The 20,703-nt window shown below is 40.8% G+C and overlaps 1 protein-coding gene across 1 annotated transcript in view; it reads left to right on the top strand.

The window, feature by feature from the left end:
- Window positions 1-20,703, top strand: part of gsk3ba (glycogen synthase kinase 3 beta, genome duplicate a) — a 173,650-nt gene that overhangs the window by 59,685 nt on the left and 93,262 nt on the right. The window contains exons 2-3 of the mRNA XM_078559969.1: window positions 3,622-3,815; window positions 15,258-15,341. Coding sequence (XP_078416095.1) covers window positions 3,622-3,815; window positions 15,258-15,341 — 278 coding nt within the window. The remainder of the gene's footprint in view (window positions 1-3,621; window positions 3,816-15,257; window positions 15,342-20,703) is intronic.

Raw genomic sequence — 20,703 nt, 5'->3', positions numbered from 1 at the left:
CAGTATTTTTGGAATGCTATTAGTGTCTTCTACAGTGAAGACTGAAGCAAAGTATTTATTCAACTGCTCTGCCATTTCCTGGTTTCCCATTATTATTTCCCCAGCCTCATTCTATAAGGGGCCTATGTTCGCTTTGGTGTCTCTCTTCCATTTTATATATTTAAAGAAGCTCTAACTGTCTGTTTTTATATTACTTGCTAGTTTACTCTCAAAGTTTATTTTCTCCCTCTTTTTTTTTGGTCATCTTTTGTTGGTTTTTAAAACTTTCCCAATCCTCTGGCTTGCCACTAATCTTTGCCATATTGTAAGTTTTTTCTTTCCACTTTGATGCTATCCTTAACTTCCTTGGTTAACCATGGTTGGTTTATCCCCTTCCTACAATCCTCCTTCCTCACTGGGATATGTCTTTGTTGTGAGTCATGACCCATTCTCTTAAACGCCTGCCATTGTTTATCAACCGTTTTTTCTGCTAAACTCCTTTCCCAGTCCACTCCAACCAACTCTGCCTTCATTCCTTTTTAATTACCCTTATTTAAGTTTAGCTCAGTTGTTTCCGAACTAAGTTTCTCACTCTCAAACAGAATGCTAAATTCCACCATGTTATGGTCACTGTTTCCTAGGGTATCTCTTACTCTCAGATCGTTTATTAAAGCTGTCTCATTACATTTTACCAGATCCAAAATAGCCTGATCCCTGGTTGGATCCACAACATACTGCCTAGGCAGCTGTTCCGAATATACTATGAATTGTTGTTCTTGACTATCTCTGCCAATTTGATTTTCCCAATCTACATGAAGATTAAATTCACCCATGATTAATATACTTACTTTTTTACATGCTCTCATTATCTCCTGATTTATTCTCTGCCCTACAATATAGCTACTGTTAGGGGGTCTATGGACTACTCCCACCAGTGTTGTCTTCCCCTTGTTATTTCTTACCTCCACCCATATGGATTCCACATCTTCCAATCTAAGATCAATTCTTGCTATCGTACTTGTTTATGCTTACCCTCTGTTTCCTGTTAGCTAGCCAATCTTCTATCCATGCTAATGTTAACCCCTACACCATGAGCTTTTATTTTTCATAGTAACCTTTGATGTGGCATCTTATCAAATACCTTCTGGAAATCTAAGTACAGCACATCCACCGGTTCCCCTTTATCCACAGCACATGTTGCCCCTTCAAAGAACTCCAATAACTTGGTCAAAACTGATTTCCTTTTCAGAAAACCACGTTGACTTTGCCTGATTACCTTGAATTCTTCCAAGTGCCCTGCTGTAAAGTCTTTAATAATAGTTTCTAACATTTTCTCTATGACAGGTGTTAAGTTAACATGCATGTAGTTTCCTGCTTTCAGTCTCTCTCACTTTTTGAATAAAGAATTTACATTTGCTATTTTTCAATCTACTGGAACCTTTCCCAAATCTAGGCAATTTTAGAAAATTAAAACCAGCGTGATTCATTTTGGCAGGAAGAATAAGGAGAGATGGTATAAAATAAAGGGAGAAGCTCTAAAAGGGGTGCAGGAACAGAGGGACCTCAGTGTATATGTACATAAGTCATTGAAGATGGCAGGACATGTTGAGAGAGAGCAGTTAATTCTGCATATAGTATCTTAGGCTTTATTGATAGGGGCATTAGGTGCAAGAGTAAGGAGGTCATGTTGAATTTATATAAGACATATTAGTTCGGCCTCATCTGCATTACTGAGAGCAGTTCTGGGCACCGTACTTGAGGAAGGATGTGAAGGCATTGGAGAGAGTACAGAGGCAATTCACAAGAATGGTTCCAGGGATAAAGAACTGTAGCTATGAGGATAGATTGAAGAGTTTGGAACTGTTTTCCTTGAAGAAAAGAAGGCTGAGAGGAACCTTGTTAAGAGGTATTCCAGATCCTGAGGGGCATGGACTGGGTAAATAGTGAGAAACTGTTCCCACTCGAGAGCATCAAGAACTGGCATAATTGGCAAAAGGAGTGAAAGTGATGAGAGGAAAAATTTTTTCACCTGGAGGATGGTTTGAGTCTGGAACGAACTTCCTGAGAGGGTGGTGGAGGCAGTTTTGATCGAGGTATTTAAAAGGGAATTGGATTGCTATTTGGAAAGAATGAATGTGCAAGGTTATAGGGATAAGGCAGGGGAGTGGGACTAGGTAGAATGCTGTTTCAGAGAGCCAGTGCAGACTTGATGGGCCGAATAGCCTCCTGCACTGTAAATATCCTGTGATTCTGTATCGACTATCTCACTAGCAACTTCTTTCAAGCCCCTTGCTGAGAGAGAGCATAGCACATTGATTTAAATTGGTTCACTGGGATGGAAGCAATTAATTCTCAGTTACATCCATCTTTCTTAAATCTTAATTTGCCCTAACAATTCTACCCCGACAATAGAAAGGCTTTGTGGTTTCCTCCATGAATACAGACACAATCTTAATTTAGAATGATTGAAAGTGGAAATAGAAACAAAATTCACTCAAGGTTGCAAATGATATTTACTAAATTGGGAGAGACCACAAACAATGAGGAACTGATCAAACATAGAAGGAACTGGATAGGTTCGGAAGCTAGCTGGACAAGTGGCAGATATCGTTTAATGCCAAGTCATGAGACTGAGAAAAGGGAATATGCTATAACAATATAAGTTGAGGAATATTATTCTAAAAGGTGGAACAGAGAGATTCAAGGGTATTGATGGATAGGTTACTCTGTCCATTACCGCTGTGCGCAGCAGTAGTAAAGAAAGTAAATAAGATCTTGGACTGTACAGACAGTAGAGTAGAGCACAATCTGAGTACATTTGTGCACTGGTCCAACTGCAGCACAATTGGAGTTGTAAAAAATTTGTTAATTCACTGGCTGTGGGCGTCACTGGCTAGGCCAGCATTTATTGCCTATTCCTAATTGTCCTTGAGAAGATGAGCTGCCACCTTGAACTGCTGCAGTCCCATGTGGTGTAGGTGCACCCACAGTGCTGTTAGGAAGGGAATTCCAGGATTTTGACACAACAACAGAGAAAAAATGGCAATATAGTTCTAAGTCAGGATGGTGAGTAGCTTGGAGGGGAACTTGCAGGTTGTGGTGTTCCCGTGTGTCTGCTGCCCTTGTCCTTCTAGATGGTAGTGGTTGTAGGTTTGGAAGGTGATGACTAAGGAGCCTTGGTGAGTTCCTGCAGTGCAGATGTACAGTAGCAAGCCATAGGATTGCAAAATGAAAAGAAATGTCATGGAATAATAAAATTATACCATACTGTTTTCTCTTTTTAAAAAAAAATCTTTGTGACGTTATTCAACTCCATCTCTGACATTTGTTTAACAATATGCATTGCAAAATTAATTTTTTATTCAGGATTGTAAACCAGAAACTGGGAGAAACTGAAATGCACTGAATACAAATACCTAAAGTTGCATGTGTTTAAATAGAATACATATGAGGAATATTCGTTTATGGAAAATTGCTTGTTTTGTGGCCAACATATAGCAATGGAAAAAAGCAGTGTGTTATGTGCCCAGAATCACTTGGTTTATTTTTAGTAAGCAATTGGTTGCTGATATGTATCTCCTGTAAGTCATTGTGTTTTGGTTTGAACACTGGTCCTGATAAACTGATTTTCTTTATGATTAGGAGACAAAGATGGCGGTAAGGTGACAACAGTGGTGGCAACACCTGGACAGGGCCCAGACCGGCCGCAGGAGGTCAGCTACAGTGACACCAAGGTGATTGGCAATGGTTCTTTTGGAGTCGTTTACCAGGCGAAACTATGTGACACAGGGGAGCTGGTGGCCATCAAAAAGGTTTTGCAAGACAAGAGATTTAAGGTAAGGGACATAATTCATTTTAACTGGAAATTTCAGAAAGCATTTGACAAAAGTTACATCTTTTCCCCCTTTGGGAAATATTGGGTGGGAAAAGAAGTACTTATGGCTAAAGTAACAGGAGCTAATGCAAGCTATTTCTCAACTTAATAACTTTGGGGATTTGGATGTTCTAATTCAGTTTCAGGACATCTAAATGTCAGATTATATGGAATCGAAATATTTTGTGGTTGGACTCTTAAGAATGAAGTATAGATCTTGAATCATGTTTCAGTAGAACTTTAGACATCCACAAAATAGTTTTGTCTGGCAGTTTGAAAATAGTTATATTTGTAGTAATCAGTTCTGTTAACAGACTATTTGCATAACTTGAAATTGAGATTGAATGCAAGATCAGTAGCATTTTACCATGTTTCTGCTAAATCAGTTTATCTCAGCTCTTCCACTATTGATGAATACATTCCAATATGTTTCAGCCATGTCTCTGTTGGTAGAACTCTCACCCTGGATCCCAAGGTTCTGATATCTCCAGGGCTTGAACACACAAATCAAGGCTGACACTCTAAGCAGTACTGAGTGCTGTATTGTCAGAGGTGATTTCATTTGGATGAGACGTTTTGAGGCCCCATCTGCCTCCTCGGGTGGCACTGTTTTGAAGGGGAGCAAGGGAGTTGACCCTGGTACCCTGGCCAATATTTATCCTTTAATCAAAATTACAATAATAGATTATGTGGCCACTATGACATTGCTGTTTGAGGAAGTTTGCGGTGTGCAAATTGGCTGCCATGTTTGCAACATTACAACAGTGATTATACTTGAAATATACTTCATTGGCTGTAAAGCACATTGAGACATTGGGTGATTGTGAAAAGGTGGCAAGTCTGTATTTTTTTAATATCTCCTACAATCTTAGTTTTGAGTTTAAAAGCTGGAAAAATAATTTTGATAAAGTTGAAGCAGCAAAACCTAGCATGAAATAGGAAAAGTGCTCACTTTTAGGCACCTTGATACTGATTAGTGCTGTCTTGAGTTATTTTCCATTGTTAGTCCTTTAGGTATCAGTGCTCCAACATTGCACTGACCAGATAACATTCAGTTTCAGTCCAGCAAACCAAGATGAGATTCAGTTCCTTGGGATTTTCTTCATTGTTTTGATTCAAAAATCAGAAGTGTTGGTGTGAAATGTGGACAAAAAAATGCAATTTCATGGGGCTAGGTGTCACATCCCAAGAGCATTCAAAAAAGTCTTGCATTTGTATAGCGCTTTTTGCATCGACCAGGCATCTGAGCTCTTTACAGCTGAAATATTTTTGAATTGTAGTCACTGTTGTAATGTAGGAAGGGTACCTAAAATGCATCTGACACTATTTACTCTGGTGACATTCAGTTTGTGACACTTTCAACATGCTTTCAACTCCTTTTGATATGCTAATGATTGGTCTAACACCTATCCAAGGAACCCTTGGGGACATTATTTAACATTGAGCAGGCTAAGTCTTAAAGGCCATCACCAAAGTCCTTTTTTGTTTTTCTTAGTTTACCTTAATATGCAGCGCAACTGTGAACAGCTAATGGCCTATGCTGGTGCCCACTTCCATCCTCCTTCCCTGCCACTTCCAACTTGTCCCATATGAATGCTGCAGAGACTGGCAAGCTGGCGGCCTAACAGGCACTCCTGAATTGCCAAATATGTTGAGGTTCAATTTCACTTTAGCCTCTGGTTTGTAGTTGTCATTCTGTGGCTGAGCACTGGTCTAAACCTTTTTCTAGGCTTATGGGTTCATCATATCAACTGAAGGATAAAGAAAAGGTATTTACAGAGAAATAAAATGTAAAATCTCCAGTCTTAAATGAAAACAAAAATTGCAGTCAACAGAATGGTGGTGATAGAGAACAAATCATGGGGTAGGATTTTACATCCATCGGGCAGGTGCGTGCCTGATCTAATTGGGCGTAAAATTTTGCATGATCTTTCAGTCAGTGGGCGCATGCGAGAGTCGATAGTGTAGTGCCCGCCGACAATTAAGAGGCCTATTAAGGCCCTTAAAGCTTTAATTAAGTTGTATTTTTGCTGCCCGCTCAACCGGTTGAAGGGCGGGTGAATAGGCCAGGCGGCCTTTGCAATTCCATTTTCATTTTTCACGAAACCTCATCCACGGGCAGGATGAAGTTTCCAATGTAGGTATAAAAAAAAATTCAAAAAAGAATTTCCACTTCATTTCAAACATGCCCCTCTTCATGTGACTGAGTCATGTGGGGACATGTTTATAATCATTTATTAAAGTTTTATTTTCCCTTCGTCCAAACCTTCAGTTCCCTGTGGCAGCTCTGTGCCCTCAGGGAGCTGTCAGCGTGCGCTCCCTCTTGCATGCGCAGACTTCTGTGCCCACCCTCCTCCTGACCCCACCCCGGTAGCGCTGAGCCTTTGTGTGCCTTTCACACTGGCTGACCATTAATTGGCTAGCCAGCATGAAATCGAGGTCAGGGCCTGATCGCGGGTGGTGGTCCGTTTTGCAGCCGCTCCAGGCCTGCTCACCTCACCCACCTGACGAAGGGAAAATCCTGCCCATGGAGTTTGTGAAAAGTCTTCCTTTGTGTAGCATTTCAGTCAGTTGACCCTGAATCAGTTATTTAATGAGTGATTTAGCACTATTGTTTTTCCCTCATAGCAGCAGTTTTGAATGGTCATATATGGTACGTAGCATCGGCAGGATGAGAAAGGAAAACACAGGATGTGTTTTCAAAGCTGAAATTAACTGAGCTGAAGTATCTTCAGCAGGTGTGCACAAACATTCATATTTATGGTTTGCTATTTCAATGATTGAGAAGTTAAGTTTGCATTTATTTAAGCACAACCCTTTCCGTGCATTAAAATAGGCTGTAGTATTTAACCTGTAGCCATACATTTAATTGCTGCATCAGCTTAGAATTTCCATGACTTGCATTGCCCTAACAAGTTAGAATAAAATTGAATTTTATTGAAGGAATTGTAATGTCTCGGCCAGTTTAGACTTGCATAGGTTTTGGAGGAGCCATAATTCAGGTATTTTTTAATCTTGAAAGGCAACGGTATTTAAAAATTAAGAGCAAAGCACAAGAACAAGGCCATATGTAGATATAAGCAAATTAGAGATAAGAGAAGCAATTCTTTATCATGTATGCAATATTCTCTCATCACCAGTAGTAAGTGCTATATCAACTCCTGAAATGTGGTGGATAAATAAAAACTTAAGAATTAAACTGAAGGATATAAAATGAAATATAATCTAAACAACTCTAGTTCCTTTGCTGTAGAGAATGTGGAATGTCCTCTGCAGTGCAATCAATTGGGGCTAGATAATGTAGGTTAGAATATATCATGGTGCTTTGCTCAATAACCTTTTTTGGTGGATGTCTCAAACCATTTGACACCATTGCCAGAAATGTAACTAAAACATATCAGCACCTTTACTACAAGAGCAGGGGAGAGACTAGGCACACTGCAACAAGCGGCTCTCCTCTGGACCTCTCGAAGCCTATGCGCTGACTGCAATGTTCCAATCAGGAGCATGACGGGATACCAGCCTAGATTCAGCCCCTGAAGCTTATTCTGCCATTTAGTTAAATTACGGTTGACAGTACCCTAATGCTATTTATTTACTTTAGCTCCAGATCCCTTATATCCTTCCCCAAGAAATATCAATCAGTTTCTGTCCTGAAAAGTTTCCAATTTGTTTGGGGAGAGATTTTGAAATTTCTGCTGCCTATGCATGGGAAATAAGTGCTTGCTTCCTGACCTTGCTCTTAATTAGCTTGGCTCTAATTTTAAGTTTAGCCCACTGTTCTGGATTCCCCAACAGGGGAAATAGTTTGTCTATCCTGTTGAGTCCTTTTATAATTTTAAACATATTGATAAATCGCCCTGAGGGAGTTCTCATGTGAACCATGGACCACTTGGGCCAAATGGCTTTTTTCTATTCTGTACATAACTATGTAATACCTTCAATCTTCTATACTCAGAATAAATGCCAAATTTATGTAACCTGTTCTCCTAATTTGAAGCCCTCATATCATTCAGGTGAATATGCGTTGTATCTCCTCCAAAGTTAATGTATCCTTACTGGAATGTGGTGCCTAGAACTGAACACTGCACCAGATGGGGTCGGCATAACTTCCCCATAAGATAAAGGCGAATATTCCATTCGCCTTTCTAATTGATCTTTGAATCCAGCTACTAGCTTTGAGTGATTGTGTATATGGACTGACTTATTCATTCATGGGATATAGATGTTGCATTTGTTGGCCATCCCTAATTGCTTTTGAGAAGCTGGTGGTGAGCTACAATCATCAGCAAACATTCCCACTTCTGACCTTAGGACAGAGGAGAGGTCATTGAAGAAGCAGCTGACAATGGTTGGGCCAAGGACACTGTCCAGTGAAACTCCTGCAGTGATGACCTTTGTGCTAGGAATTACTCCAACCCACCAGGGTTTCCCCAAATTACTATTGACTTAATACTCTGGCTCCTTGATACTATATTATCAAATTTTGTCTTGATGTCAAGGGAATTCATTCTCACCTCTTGGAAATAATTTTTGTTTCCCTGAAACTTCTAGTTTCTCTCTATTTAGAAAATACACTGATTTTTGTATCTTCAATCCAAAATGCTGTACCTTGTACTTTTCCCCACATTGAACTTAATTTGCCCCACTTAATCTGTATCCCTTTGTAACCACCTCCTCCCATCTGCAGTGTCACCTGTAAACTTGGACTCCCAACTTTTCAGTCCTTCATCCAAGCCATTAGTGTACATGGTGAAAAGCTGAGGCCCCAGTACAGATCTCTTGAGAACTTGTCACATTGTGCCAATTGTCAGTACACATCTTTTATCCTTTCTTCCATCCAATTTCCAGACCATGTTACAAAGTTGTCTTCAATTCCATACACTTCTTTAGTTACAAGCCTAATCAAGTGCCTTCTGGATGTCCATGTAGATAACATCCATAGACACTTCCTTACCTATTATGTTAACGAATTCCCACAAGAAATTAAACTAGTTAGACATGGCTTGCTCTTCACACATCGTCTGACATCACCCTACATAATTCCAGATTGTAGTAAGTCTCGCACAACTGGTATTAGACTGACAGGTCTGCAGTTACCTGGTTTCTCTCATCTACTTATATGCAATTTCCCACTGCAATGACAATTTCAAAAGTAAGAATTTTGGAAGATTATGACATCTGAAATTTCCTTACCCTTTAACACCTTTAAATGAAAACCTTCAGGCACTAGAGATTTTCTTCATGTTTAAGTTCCTTTAGTTTAAGTTCCATTATTTACTCCATTACCATTTTTTAAACATATACTAAATCCAATAAGTTTTCCCCCTTGATTTATTTCTAGTGAAGCACCCTGAATGCTTTACTAAGTTAAAGGTACTTTATATATTCAAATATTGCCACACATCATGTCATCTTTCAAAATACTTTTTAATTGTAACTCCACATGGGACACAGGAGTAAATGCTGATGCAAAATAACTAACTTTCTTTTCTCCTATCCTTTGGCTGCTCAGATTGTAGCTTTCATTACCTTAAGCTGTGCATCGTATCTGTACTTGTTATTTTTTTAATCTGCCGAAGTATTTCGGCTTAAAGTCAAGTTGAAGTCCTTCATCACGCAACGTTACCAAATTCAAACACTTTAATGATTTGCATTCATAATATCTTGTCACATTTAACTCATGTCCTCTAAGTTATAGCAAGTGTCAAAATTTGATCCCTCCTCTCAACTAGATTTCCCACTAAACTAAATACTTAGAAAATTAAAACTTTGTTAAATAAAAGCTTTCATTTTATAAATTTTGACATGCCTACATTGTGCAGTAACCGTTTGTGGTATGTACTTGTAAAATGTATTGGAATTGTTGGCCACCGAGAGCCTTATCATTAAAAGAGGCATCTTGCAAACTTGTATTTTTAAGATACCATATATACTGGTTGTTTCACTAAAGCATATATACTGCTTGCTGTACATCAATTGAATATTCGCACAGGAGCAGTAGACTTTTGATACCGGATGTATAATTTTCAGTCCTATTCTGCCTAGTTTCCTGGAGACTGGTACTTAAGCCTGAGTTGAGGTTGGTGCTGATATTCCTCAACATGTTGAAACTGCTGTGTGCAGTAGCGTTCTCATCTATGGTGAATGGGCGCAGTGCATAGATTTTAATTGCAGTAGTTCTTTAAAACCATTCCAAAGCTTAGTTGAAATCATTCTAATTGCTGGAAGAACCACATACAGATGTATATAAATGTCTCTTCCTGCCAGAACTTACTCCCTTAGACTGTTTGCACAGGAATGGTAAAATATTGGTCTAATTATTTTTAGGCACATGGGTTCTGCAATAAGTGGATTCCTTCAAAACAAAATTAAACGCTTTACACAGCAGTCTTTCCTTCTCATCATGTGATTGAGGGAGTAATGGTAGGCAGCCCTCTCCTAAGAAATTGATTAACCGGACAAATAGATTTAAGATCAAGCAGCTAAAAATTATTTATTTAGACTGCCATTAAAAAAAACAAATGTGGAAAGCTTTTTATAACTGAAAATTCACTTTTGGTGTTTACCTGTTAACTACTCCAATTTTCATTATATTGATCAGCTGCATCAAAACCCTGTCTCAAGTCATGAACTTCAAAACACAGTCACTATTAATTGTATAAATGAGTGGTTGAAATTCTGTAACTTTCCTTTGATAATTTCAAATGTTAATTTAGTGTTGGAAATTCTATACTGTTTTAGATTCTAATTGACTCAGAATAATGACTCAGCCTTAAGAGGTCTAAGGATTAGATCTTCTGCCCTAAAAGGGTGTTGAACTGGCAAGAGTTCTGTCGCTGACCCAAAGTTGGAAGGGGGAAAGAAGGGAAAGCTGTAGGGTTTTCACTGGTGGCATTTCAGTTCTCTTAAGGGGTGGGGGCTCAAGGTCAGTAATTTGGTTACAGACCTTGAGAACTCTGGCCTGAATCCTCCAATTGGGAGTTTAACAATGGCTGACTGAGACCAGCTAAGGAGGTTTTTAGGCGATAAAGGGCACAGGTTAATCTGACTGATTGCAACTCCCCACCCAGGTAACACCTACTTTGAAGATTCTGTGTCAGTTGAGCCATAGAATCTTGCAACATAGAAAGAGGCTATTCAGCCCATCATTCCTGGAGTGATCCAAAACACACCCCTCTCCCTCACAATCTCCCCTTAGCCATGTATCTTCCTCTGCTCCAAATATTTATCTAATTTTCCCTTTGAAGGAGGTACCGGCCTCTGCTTCAACCAATTCCTCCATTGTCAATGCACTGTGGTTGCAGTCTACACTAGGATGCATGGCAACAACTCACCAAGCTTACTTAGGCACCATTTCCTTCCCTGCAGCCTCTACCACCAATGTCTTTGCTTAATGAGGCACCCAAAACTTGCAAGGTACTTTTTTTTTTAACTGTGCCTAACCAACACTTTATACATAATTATCATTATTTCTTTACTTTTATAAAACACACATGCTGTTGTCTTCTTTATCTACCTGCCCTCGAATTTAAATGATTGTGTATTTGAGCTCCTCAGCCTTTTTTTTCACCCACACCCTTAGTGTCTTTCCATTGAGTGTATACTCCCACTGCTTGTTTTCCTCCAAAGTGTACTTAGCAAAAGTAAATTGCATTTGTCACCCAATGGCAAGTTTTACAGTTTGTTTCTTGTCACCCTAGAGTAGATTTATTACAGTTTGCCAAAAGTTCCTCTTCTGTTTCATTAGTAAGTTTTAAGAGTGCAGCCTATACCCAAGACTAAATTATAACCTCTATGCCGCAAACAAAAATAGACCCAATACCTGAGCCCTGAAGGTATGCCACTTTCAATCTTTCTCCAATTTGAGTAACGCTCGTTAATCCCAACTTTGTTTCTGTTTATCAACTAAGTTTCTGTTCACACTGCTGCATTTCCTTTTATACCATTCATACAAATTTTTCTGTGGGACTTTAGATACCTTATTGAACACCACCTGGAAACCCCTATGGGTTATATTGACTGCATTGTCTTCTTGAGCACAGGTATTGCATTGTTTCTTCTAGTCCCATAACACGATTTGCATGTTTAAAGAGAAATGAAAAATCATGGTTAGAGCTTTTGCTATTCTCTGACTTCTTGCAATAGTCTAGAATGCATGGAGTTAGGTTGTCAGAACCTATTCCTTTTCTAACTTTTTTTAGTAAACTACATTCACACTGTCATTTATAAAATTTCTTACACAGTATTTATTTTAGGATCTGGACCATACCTTTGTCCTTCGTAATTAGACAACTCCTTTATCCCTCAGTGGTCCTGCCCTCTTGACTATTCTTTTACTTTTTAGATACTTATAAAAATTCTTAATTTCAATTATATAATACCTGCTGGCCTTTTTCACGTTCCCTACCACACTTGATTCATGGTTTCCTTTTCTGTAATTTTTATCTTTTGCCTCCCTTACAATCTTTTATTTTTAGGCTCTTTATTTACCCCAAGGTAAACCTCCCTTTTGTGTTTTTGCCTGTATAGGAATATATTTTGTGCTGTGGTCATGATCTATTTTTGAAGATTTCCCATCACTGATCCATAAACCTATTTGCTATTTTCCCCCAGTTAATTTGGGACAGATCCCTTCTTATCTACTGAACTTGGCCTTTTTCTAATCCATCACACTTATCTTTGACTCATATCCTTTCCTGTGCTTTCACTGAATATTTAATGTGGACACTATTTCCCAATTGTTGACTTACTCCCATCAAAGTTTGCCCTACTTCATTTCACAGAACCAAATCAAGTGTTTTCCTTGTTGGATTAGAGGAATGCTGATCTAGGAAGCAAAAACAGCCTAAATGTTTCCCAGTTTGACTCTAAGCATGAACTTTATTAGGCTATCTTGAGATAGTTAAAGTTATCCTATATTACTCTCCTGCTGTTCTTGCACCGCTCTCTCAGCTGCCTTCACCTCTATCTTACCACCACTGTATGGTGGCCAGTAATGCTTGCTAAGAATTGTAACATTTCATTTCCTGTCTCTAAATTGTATGGATATGAATTCTGTCTTTTCTCAACTTCCTAAGGCAATGACAAAGACTTGCATTAATGCTGCGCTGTTAACTTAGTAAAATATCCTAAGACACTTCAGAGGAGTGTTATCAAAATTTGACACTGAGCTACACAAGGTGATATTAGGCCACAACCAAATGTTTGGTCAAAAGTAGGATTCTGAGGAGAGTCGAAAGGTGGGATGGGGGGCATGTGGGGGATTACAGAACATGGGACCTAGGCAAACTGAAAACATGACAACCAATGGTGAAATGATTTAAAATAGGGGATGTGCAAGAGGCTAGAGTTCGAGGAGTGCAGAGATTTTAGAGCCTTGGTAAGGCTGGAGAAGGTCACAAAGATGGAGAGGGGTGAGGCCATGGTGGGATTGGAAAACAAGAATGCAAATTTTAAAATAAAGAACTTGCTGGGCTGGGAGCCAATGTAGATTGTTGAGCACAGGGCTGATGGGTGAACAGGACTGGGTTTGAGTTAGGACATAGGCAGCAAAGTTTTGGATGACTCATTTATAGAACATGGAAATTGAGAGATTAGCCAACAGTCAAGTCTAGAAGTGGCCAAGGTGTGGATGAGAGTTTCAGTCATGGTCAGCTGAGGCAGATGGGGGTTTGTGTGATGATGCTCCCAGGTGGAAGTAGGGAGGCCTTGTTGATGGTGCAGGTATGTGGTCAGAAACTCATCTTGGGATCAAATATGCCGCCAAGATTGTGAACAGTATGGTTCAGTATCAGATGGTTGTCAAGGAGAGGTATAGAGTTGTTGGCAAGAGAACAGAGTTTGTGACAGGGACTGGAGATATTGGCTTCAGACCCAATATTTAGTTGGAGGAAATTTCTGCTCATCCTGTATTGCATGCAGGGCAAGCAGTGTGACAATTTAGAGAGTGAAGAACATTTTGTGTTCTAGCATGGTGATATAGAATCCTTGACTAATAGGTCAACTCGCACTTTTTTTACCCCAACCTGTCTTTTCTGGAAATATTGCAACCTCAAGTATTAAGTTCTTAGCCCTATTCAAACGTGTAAGGCAAGGCACTATTGTCGTTACTATATTATATCCAGCTATAGTTAATAATCTCTCTCATCCTAATAATCTCTCTAATAATTCTCTTTAAAACATTCTGAATGTTTTGTTCATTTCTATATATACCATCAAATTCTGGTTTCAATTTTCAGGATGTTGACCCTTACTGTTTTTTCTTGTGTTCTTATTTAATTTTTTGATATCTATTACCCCCTCTACGACAATGTTTTTTCTTCCATTATCTCAAAGCTTCTTTCCTATTTGAAAGGAAACTTGGGGGAAGCATTATTTTGAAATTGTGAGGAGGATGGAGATTGGGAGAAAATTAATCCCATTGTGTATGTCACTGATTGCCATTCACTATCTGTCTTTTGACCAAATTGTCAATTGATTTATTGTCTGAGTTTTGGTCTGATGAGAGCACATAAAGAGGAGAATGGTAGTCCATGGTGCATTACAGTACTCTGAAGTACCATGCCAAGAAAGTTCAGTTTGATCCTTGGGCCACACTGTTGTTTACTTAGAAATTGGGCAGGCAAAGAAGCACTCTGGAGCATGGCAGACATGAAGGCTGCTTGTGGCACTGAATCCAAGTGCAATATGTAATGTCTAAATATTTTTCTTCCACCTGTCACAGTCCATCCCTGCTGAAAACCTTGCCCATGATATTGTCACCTCTGGACTCTACCCCAATGGTCTCCTTCATAGCCTCCCAACGTCCAAATTTTCCAAAATGCAGCTGCCTGTATCTTGTCCTGCATAGAGCCCCGGTCACACTTCACTCCTATATTGACTGACCTACACTGGCTACCTGCTCCCAAAACATTAAATTTAAATTTGTCATTTTCGAATCTGCCCATGGCCTTGCATCATCCTATCTCTGCAATCTCCTCTAGACTTAGTCCCTCCCCCCACAACTGTCTTGAAATCTTGGACTCTAGTCTATTGTGCATGCACTGCATTTCTTTGTTGTTGTGCCAGAACGTATAGTCCTTTGGCCTTAATTTCTCAAAATCCCTTGCTAATGGCCTGCTCCTTTTGAAAGCCACCAAATTTACCTTTTTGACCTAGCTTTTGGCCACCTTACCTAACCTATCTCTGCATGGTGTCTGCTTCCATGTAAAGGCAACCTGTCAGTGATAAGTAATTGATTGGAGCAAGTTCAGTAGGAGAGGACACCTTCTGTGATTTCAATCTGGACATATTTTAAGTAGAGTTGTCGTCAGGAGTCTTGGCCTGGTGTATAGTTGTCGATCATGATCAGATGCTGTTTGATATATAGATAAACAGTTTCTGATTTTTTTTCTTCCCACAGAATCGTGAGCTGCAGATAATGCGAAAACTGGATCATTGTAATATCGTTCGATTACGATACTTCTTTTACTCCAGTGGAGAAAAGGTACTTTTGTGTGTATATTTCTTTTATTCATTCATGGGATCCGGGTGACTGGCAATAGTCCAGTAACTTAACCACTATGTCTAACATTTCAACCACTCTAATTAACATTTCAATCAAGCTTTGCTATTCACTTTTACAGGTGCAAGCAAAGCTTAACTCTTACCCAAATCCTCAATATTCGAAGATTTGAAAACTTTTTTTTATTTGGGGGTTAACATAATATTGATCCATTTTTCTAATGTTACGTTAAGACAAATATACTTTGGTACACAAGAGGAACAGTATTTATTTTAACATGGCAATATTACAGTATACTTAATGAACTTCACAGAAATAGCTATCTTGAACCCATTGTCAGCTTTAATTAGTTACTGGCATTCTAGGCTGCCATTCCAATATAATGAAATACTGTTGCATTATTGGAGGCACTGTTCTTCGGAGAACATGGGAAGTTGGGACCTTATCCACCTGTACCCGTGAATCTTAATAATTCTATCACACTATTCCTATAGAAATATATATAGAACTATGTAGAAAGTTCTTAAAGTGCGCTGGCCCACATTTCTCTGAACAACACCTTGAATTGTATCAAACAAGTAGATTAATTGATAATGTTTGTGCATTTTGCCATCTTCAAAATGAAGACTACATTTGCTTACATACAATAAATTTCAATATAAAAGCACATGAAATCTTTACACCCCATTGTCACAAATTTTTGATTTCCTTAGATAATGTTACAGGTGCTGTACTGTAGTCTCAGTTGCTCAGTGGTCTGAGTGCCTACTTTTTATGGAAGCTGCTTTGAATCAAATTATGTGGTGACAGGACCCAGGAGTGGAACAGTGAAACTGCTTATGATCTGGAGCAGATTTTCTTGTCCTGGGCATGTGCATTCCTTTGACCTGTCCTAAGGCAGACTGTTATAACACTAAAACAAAAACAGAAAATGCTGCAAAAACTCAGCAGGTCTAACAGCATCTGTGGAGAGAAAAAACAGAGTTAATATTTCAAATCCTTCCAACTCTTCAGAGCTAAAGAGAAGTAAAATGTAATGAAATTTATACTGTTTAAGGTGGGGTGGAATGGGTGAAGCTGGATAGAAGGCCAGTGATAGATGGAGGCAAAGGAGAGATGTCATGGACAAAAGAATAAAGGGGTGTTAATGATAGTGATACTGGCTAAAGAAGGTGTTAGTGGTGGCATTAAGGTCAGAGAGCAGAATGTGATAATGGCAGGACAAGGGTAAGCACTCTGGAAAGAACAACATGAACAAGTGACAGATGGCCCTAATGGGAGGGGGGGGAGGGGATGGTGGTGGGAAAAATATTGAAAGTAGGATAAAACAAAGAATAAAAATAAATTTAAATAAAAATAAGTAGATAAAAAATAAAAATTAACAAATGAAAAAATAAAAATTAACAAATGAGAATGAATATTGTAAAAAGGGGATATAAAGGGGGCGTGGATGGAGGAGAGAGTTGTTGAACTCAATGTTAAATCCGGAAGGCTGTAAATTGCCTAATCGGAAGATAAGGGTGCTGTTCCTCCAGTTTGCGTTGGGCTTCACTGGAACATTGTAATAGGCCAAGGACGGACATGTGGGCATGAGAGCAGAATGGGGTGTTGAAATGGCAAGGGACAGGAAGGCCTGGGTCATGCTTGCGGACAGACCGAAGCTGTCACCCAGTGTATGTTTGGTGCCTCCAATTTAGAGGAGACCACATTGGGAGCAGCGAATGCAGTAGACTAAATTGAAAGAGGTGCAAGTGAAGCGCTGCTTCACCTGAAAGGAGTGTTTGGGCCCTTGGACAGTGAGGAGGGAGGAGGTGAATGGACAGGTGTTACACCTTCTACAGTGCATGGGAAAGTGCTGCGGGAGGGAGACGAGGTGTTGGGGTGATGGAGGAGTGGACCAGGGTGTCCTGGAGGGAACGGTCCCTACGGAATGCCGACGGGGATGAAGGAAAGATGTGCTTGGTGGTGGCATCATGCTGGAGTTGGCGGAAATGGCGGAGGATGACCTTTTGAATGCGGAGGCTGGTGGGGTGAAAAGTGAGGACAAGGGGGACCTTATCATGGTTCTGGGAGGGAGAGGAAGGTGTGAGGGCAGAGGCCCGAGTGACGGGTCAGACACGGTTGAGGGTCCTGTCAACCACAATGGATGGGAAACCTCGGTTAAGGAAGACATGTCAGCAGCACTGTTTTGGAAAGTGGTATCACCGGAACAGATGCGACAGAGGCGAAGGAACTAAGAGATTGGGGTGGAGTCCTTACAGGAAGCGGGGTGTGAGGAGCTTTGGGAGTTGGTGGGCTTGTAGTGAATATTGGTGGACAGTCTATCACCAGAAATTGAGACAGAGAGGTCAAGGAAGGGAAGGGAAGTGTCAGAGATGAACCAAATGAAGGTGATGGAAGGGTGGAAATTGGAAGCAAAATTTATAAATTTTTCCAGGCCCAGATGGGATTATGAAGTGGCACCGAAACAGCCATCAGTGTACCGAAAAAAGAGTTGTAGGAGGGGCCATGAGTAAGACTGGAACAAGGAATGTTCCACATACCCCATGAAGAGACAGGCGTAACTGGGGCCCATGCGGGTTCCCATAGTCACACCTTTTATTTAGAGAAAGTGAGATAAGTTAAAGGAGAAATTGTTCAGTGAGAGAACAAGTTCAGCCAGGCGAAGGAGAGTGGTGGTGGATGGGGATTGTTCGGGCCTCTATTCAGGGAAGGAGCGGAGACCCCTCAAACCATCCTGGTGAGGGTTGGAGGTGTAGAGGTATTGGACATCCATGGTGAAGAGGAGGCGGTTAGGGCCTCAGTTGCTTCGCCTCCGTTGCTTCTGTTCCGATGATGCCGCTTTCCAAAATGGTGCTTGTGACATTTAACCGAGGTTTCCCATCCACTGTGGTTGACGGGGCCCTCAACCGTGTCTGATTCATCTCCCACGCCTCTGCCCTCACACCTTCCTCTCCCTCCCAGAACCATGATAGGGTCCCCCTTGTCCTCACTTTTCACCCCACCAGCCTCCGCATTCAAAGGATCATCCTCCGCCATTTCCGCCAACTCCAGCATGCTGCCACCAAGGAACTGGAAATTGTTGGTATGACGTTAGGGCATCAGAGGAATCACTGATGTAGGTGGGAAGAGACTGGATAAGGGGAGAGAGAATGGAGTTAAGATAGGAAGAAATGAGTTCTGTGGGGCAGGAACGGGCAGACACGATCAGTCTACCGGGACAGTTCTGTTTGTGGATTTTGGGAAGGAGGTAGAAGCTGTCCAGGGCTGGGAGACTGAGGTTGGAAGCTGTGGAGGGAAGATCTCCAGCAGAGATAAGGTCAGTAACAGTCCTGGAAACAATGGCTTGATGTTCGGTGGTGGGGTCATGGTCCAGGTAGAGGTAGGAGGAAGTGTCTGCGAGTTGGCGCTCAGCCTCAGCAAGGTAGAAGTCAGTGCGCCAGACGACAACAGCACCTCCCTTGTGGGCAGGTTTGATGACAAAGGTAGGGTTGAACCTGAGAGAACGGAGTGCGACAAGTTCAGAAGGAGACAAGTTAGAGTGGTTGAGAGGAGCAGAGAAATTGAGATGGCTGATGTCACGCCGAGAGTTCTCAATGAAAAGAGGCAGAGGGAGAGGTCCAGGTGGAGGGAGAATATTGGAGGCAGGTGAAAGGAACAGTAGATCTGGGGGGGTGCGGACTCCTGGCCAAAGAAGTGAGCACGGAAATGGAGGCAGTGGAAGAAGAGTTCAGCATCGTGCTGAGCCCGGAATTCATTGAAGTGAGGGCGTAAGGGTATGAAACTGAGCCCTTTGAGTACTGAACGTTTAGCATCAGAGAGGGGAAAGTCGGGGGGGTATGGTGAATACACGGCAAGGGCTGGGATTAGAAGATGGCGTGGGGTCAGAGGGACAGGAAGGGGTGGAGGGTCCTGGATGGGTGTTGGTATCAATGAGTTGTTGGAGCTTGTATTCCTTAACACCTGAAAGGGAGAGACAGTTTCTTGTTAAGGTGTCGGATGAGACGAAGAATAAAATGAAACTGGGGGCAAGGACATCTTTGAGGTAGGGTGAGTCGGTGCTGCTGGAGGGAGAAGTCGATTGTGTTCATATGTATGGATCTCAGGATGCGACGAGAAAAGCAGTCCGAGGAGCATTGTATGTCCCGGAGATGCCTGTAATCCTGGGTGGATTGGAAACATGAGGGATGGAGCTTCACTTGGAATCCACGTGGGGTGAGACGGAGACAGTCACTGAGGAAGGAAATATGGCTGTGAAAATGAGTTTTGGTAAACACCTTGTCCAACACCAGGAGAGAAATGGAAAGCAATGAAGATGAACAGGGCAGAAGAGACAAATGGAAATTCTGTCGGAGAGAAGAGCAGTACTTCTTCAAGTTAGGCATTCCTGGAAGAGAAGTGGCAGTGAATTAAGCACTAAGATAAAAGCAAATGCGAATGCTGGAGGAAAAACTATTAGCCACCACTAGCACCTCCTTTAGCCAGTATCACTGTCATTAACAACCCTTTGTCCTTTTGTCCATGATGTCTCTGACAATCTCTCCTTTGCCTCCATCTATCGCTGGTCTTCTATCCAGCTTCACCCGCTCCACCCCACCTTAAACAGTATAAATGTCATTACATTTTACTTCTCTTTAGCTCTGAAGAAGTCATAAGGACTTGAAATGTTAACTTTTTTTTTGTCCACAGATGCTGTTAGACCTGCTGAGATTTTCCAGCATTTTCTGTTTCTGTTTCAGATTTCCAGCATCTGCAGTATTTTGTTTTTATCTTAGTGCTATTATAACACTAGGTGAGGCAGTCTGGTTGAACAGCCAGCTGCTTTACAGAATGTGAAATGCAATGAGATTGAATTACATTGTATCTGTCCAACTTCTGTTTGAAGCATTGTCACAAAAGTAGAAGCATGCTAACATTAGCCTGCTCAATTGAATTATCTACTTCACTTAAAAACCCAATCTTTCTGTATCCAGTCCTACTGCTCAATGATGGTTCTGCAGCCTTCTGCAATTTGACTTCTTGGTAGCTGTGTTCTGATTCTTTTTTAAAGCCCCTCTCTCAGCCCCATTGAAACATAGAAAATTTGTAGCACAGAAGGAGGCCATTCAGCCCATCATGCCTGTGCTGGCTGAGAAGTACTATCCAGCTTAATCTATCTCACTTTCCAGCTCTTGATTCTTAGCCTCCTAGGTACAAAGCTTCAGGTGCATCTCCAAGTATTTCTTTTTTAAATACAATGGTTTCTTCCTCTACCATCCTTTTGGGCAGTGAGTTCCGGACCCCCACATGATCTCTGGATGGTAAAACTTCTCAACTCCCTTCTAATCCTCTTCTAATTACATTA

This window comes from Cetorhinus maximus, chromosome 16 (genome assembly GCF_964194155.1).
Source record: "Cetorhinus maximus chromosome 16, sCetMax3.hap1.1, whole genome shotgun sequence".
NCBI classification, from domain to species: Eukaryota; Metazoa; Chordata; class Chondrichthyes; order Lamniformes; family Cetorhinidae; genus Cetorhinus; species Cetorhinus maximus.
Note: the sequence above shows the minus strand (reverse complement) of the source record. Positions and strands in the feature narration are given on the sequence as shown.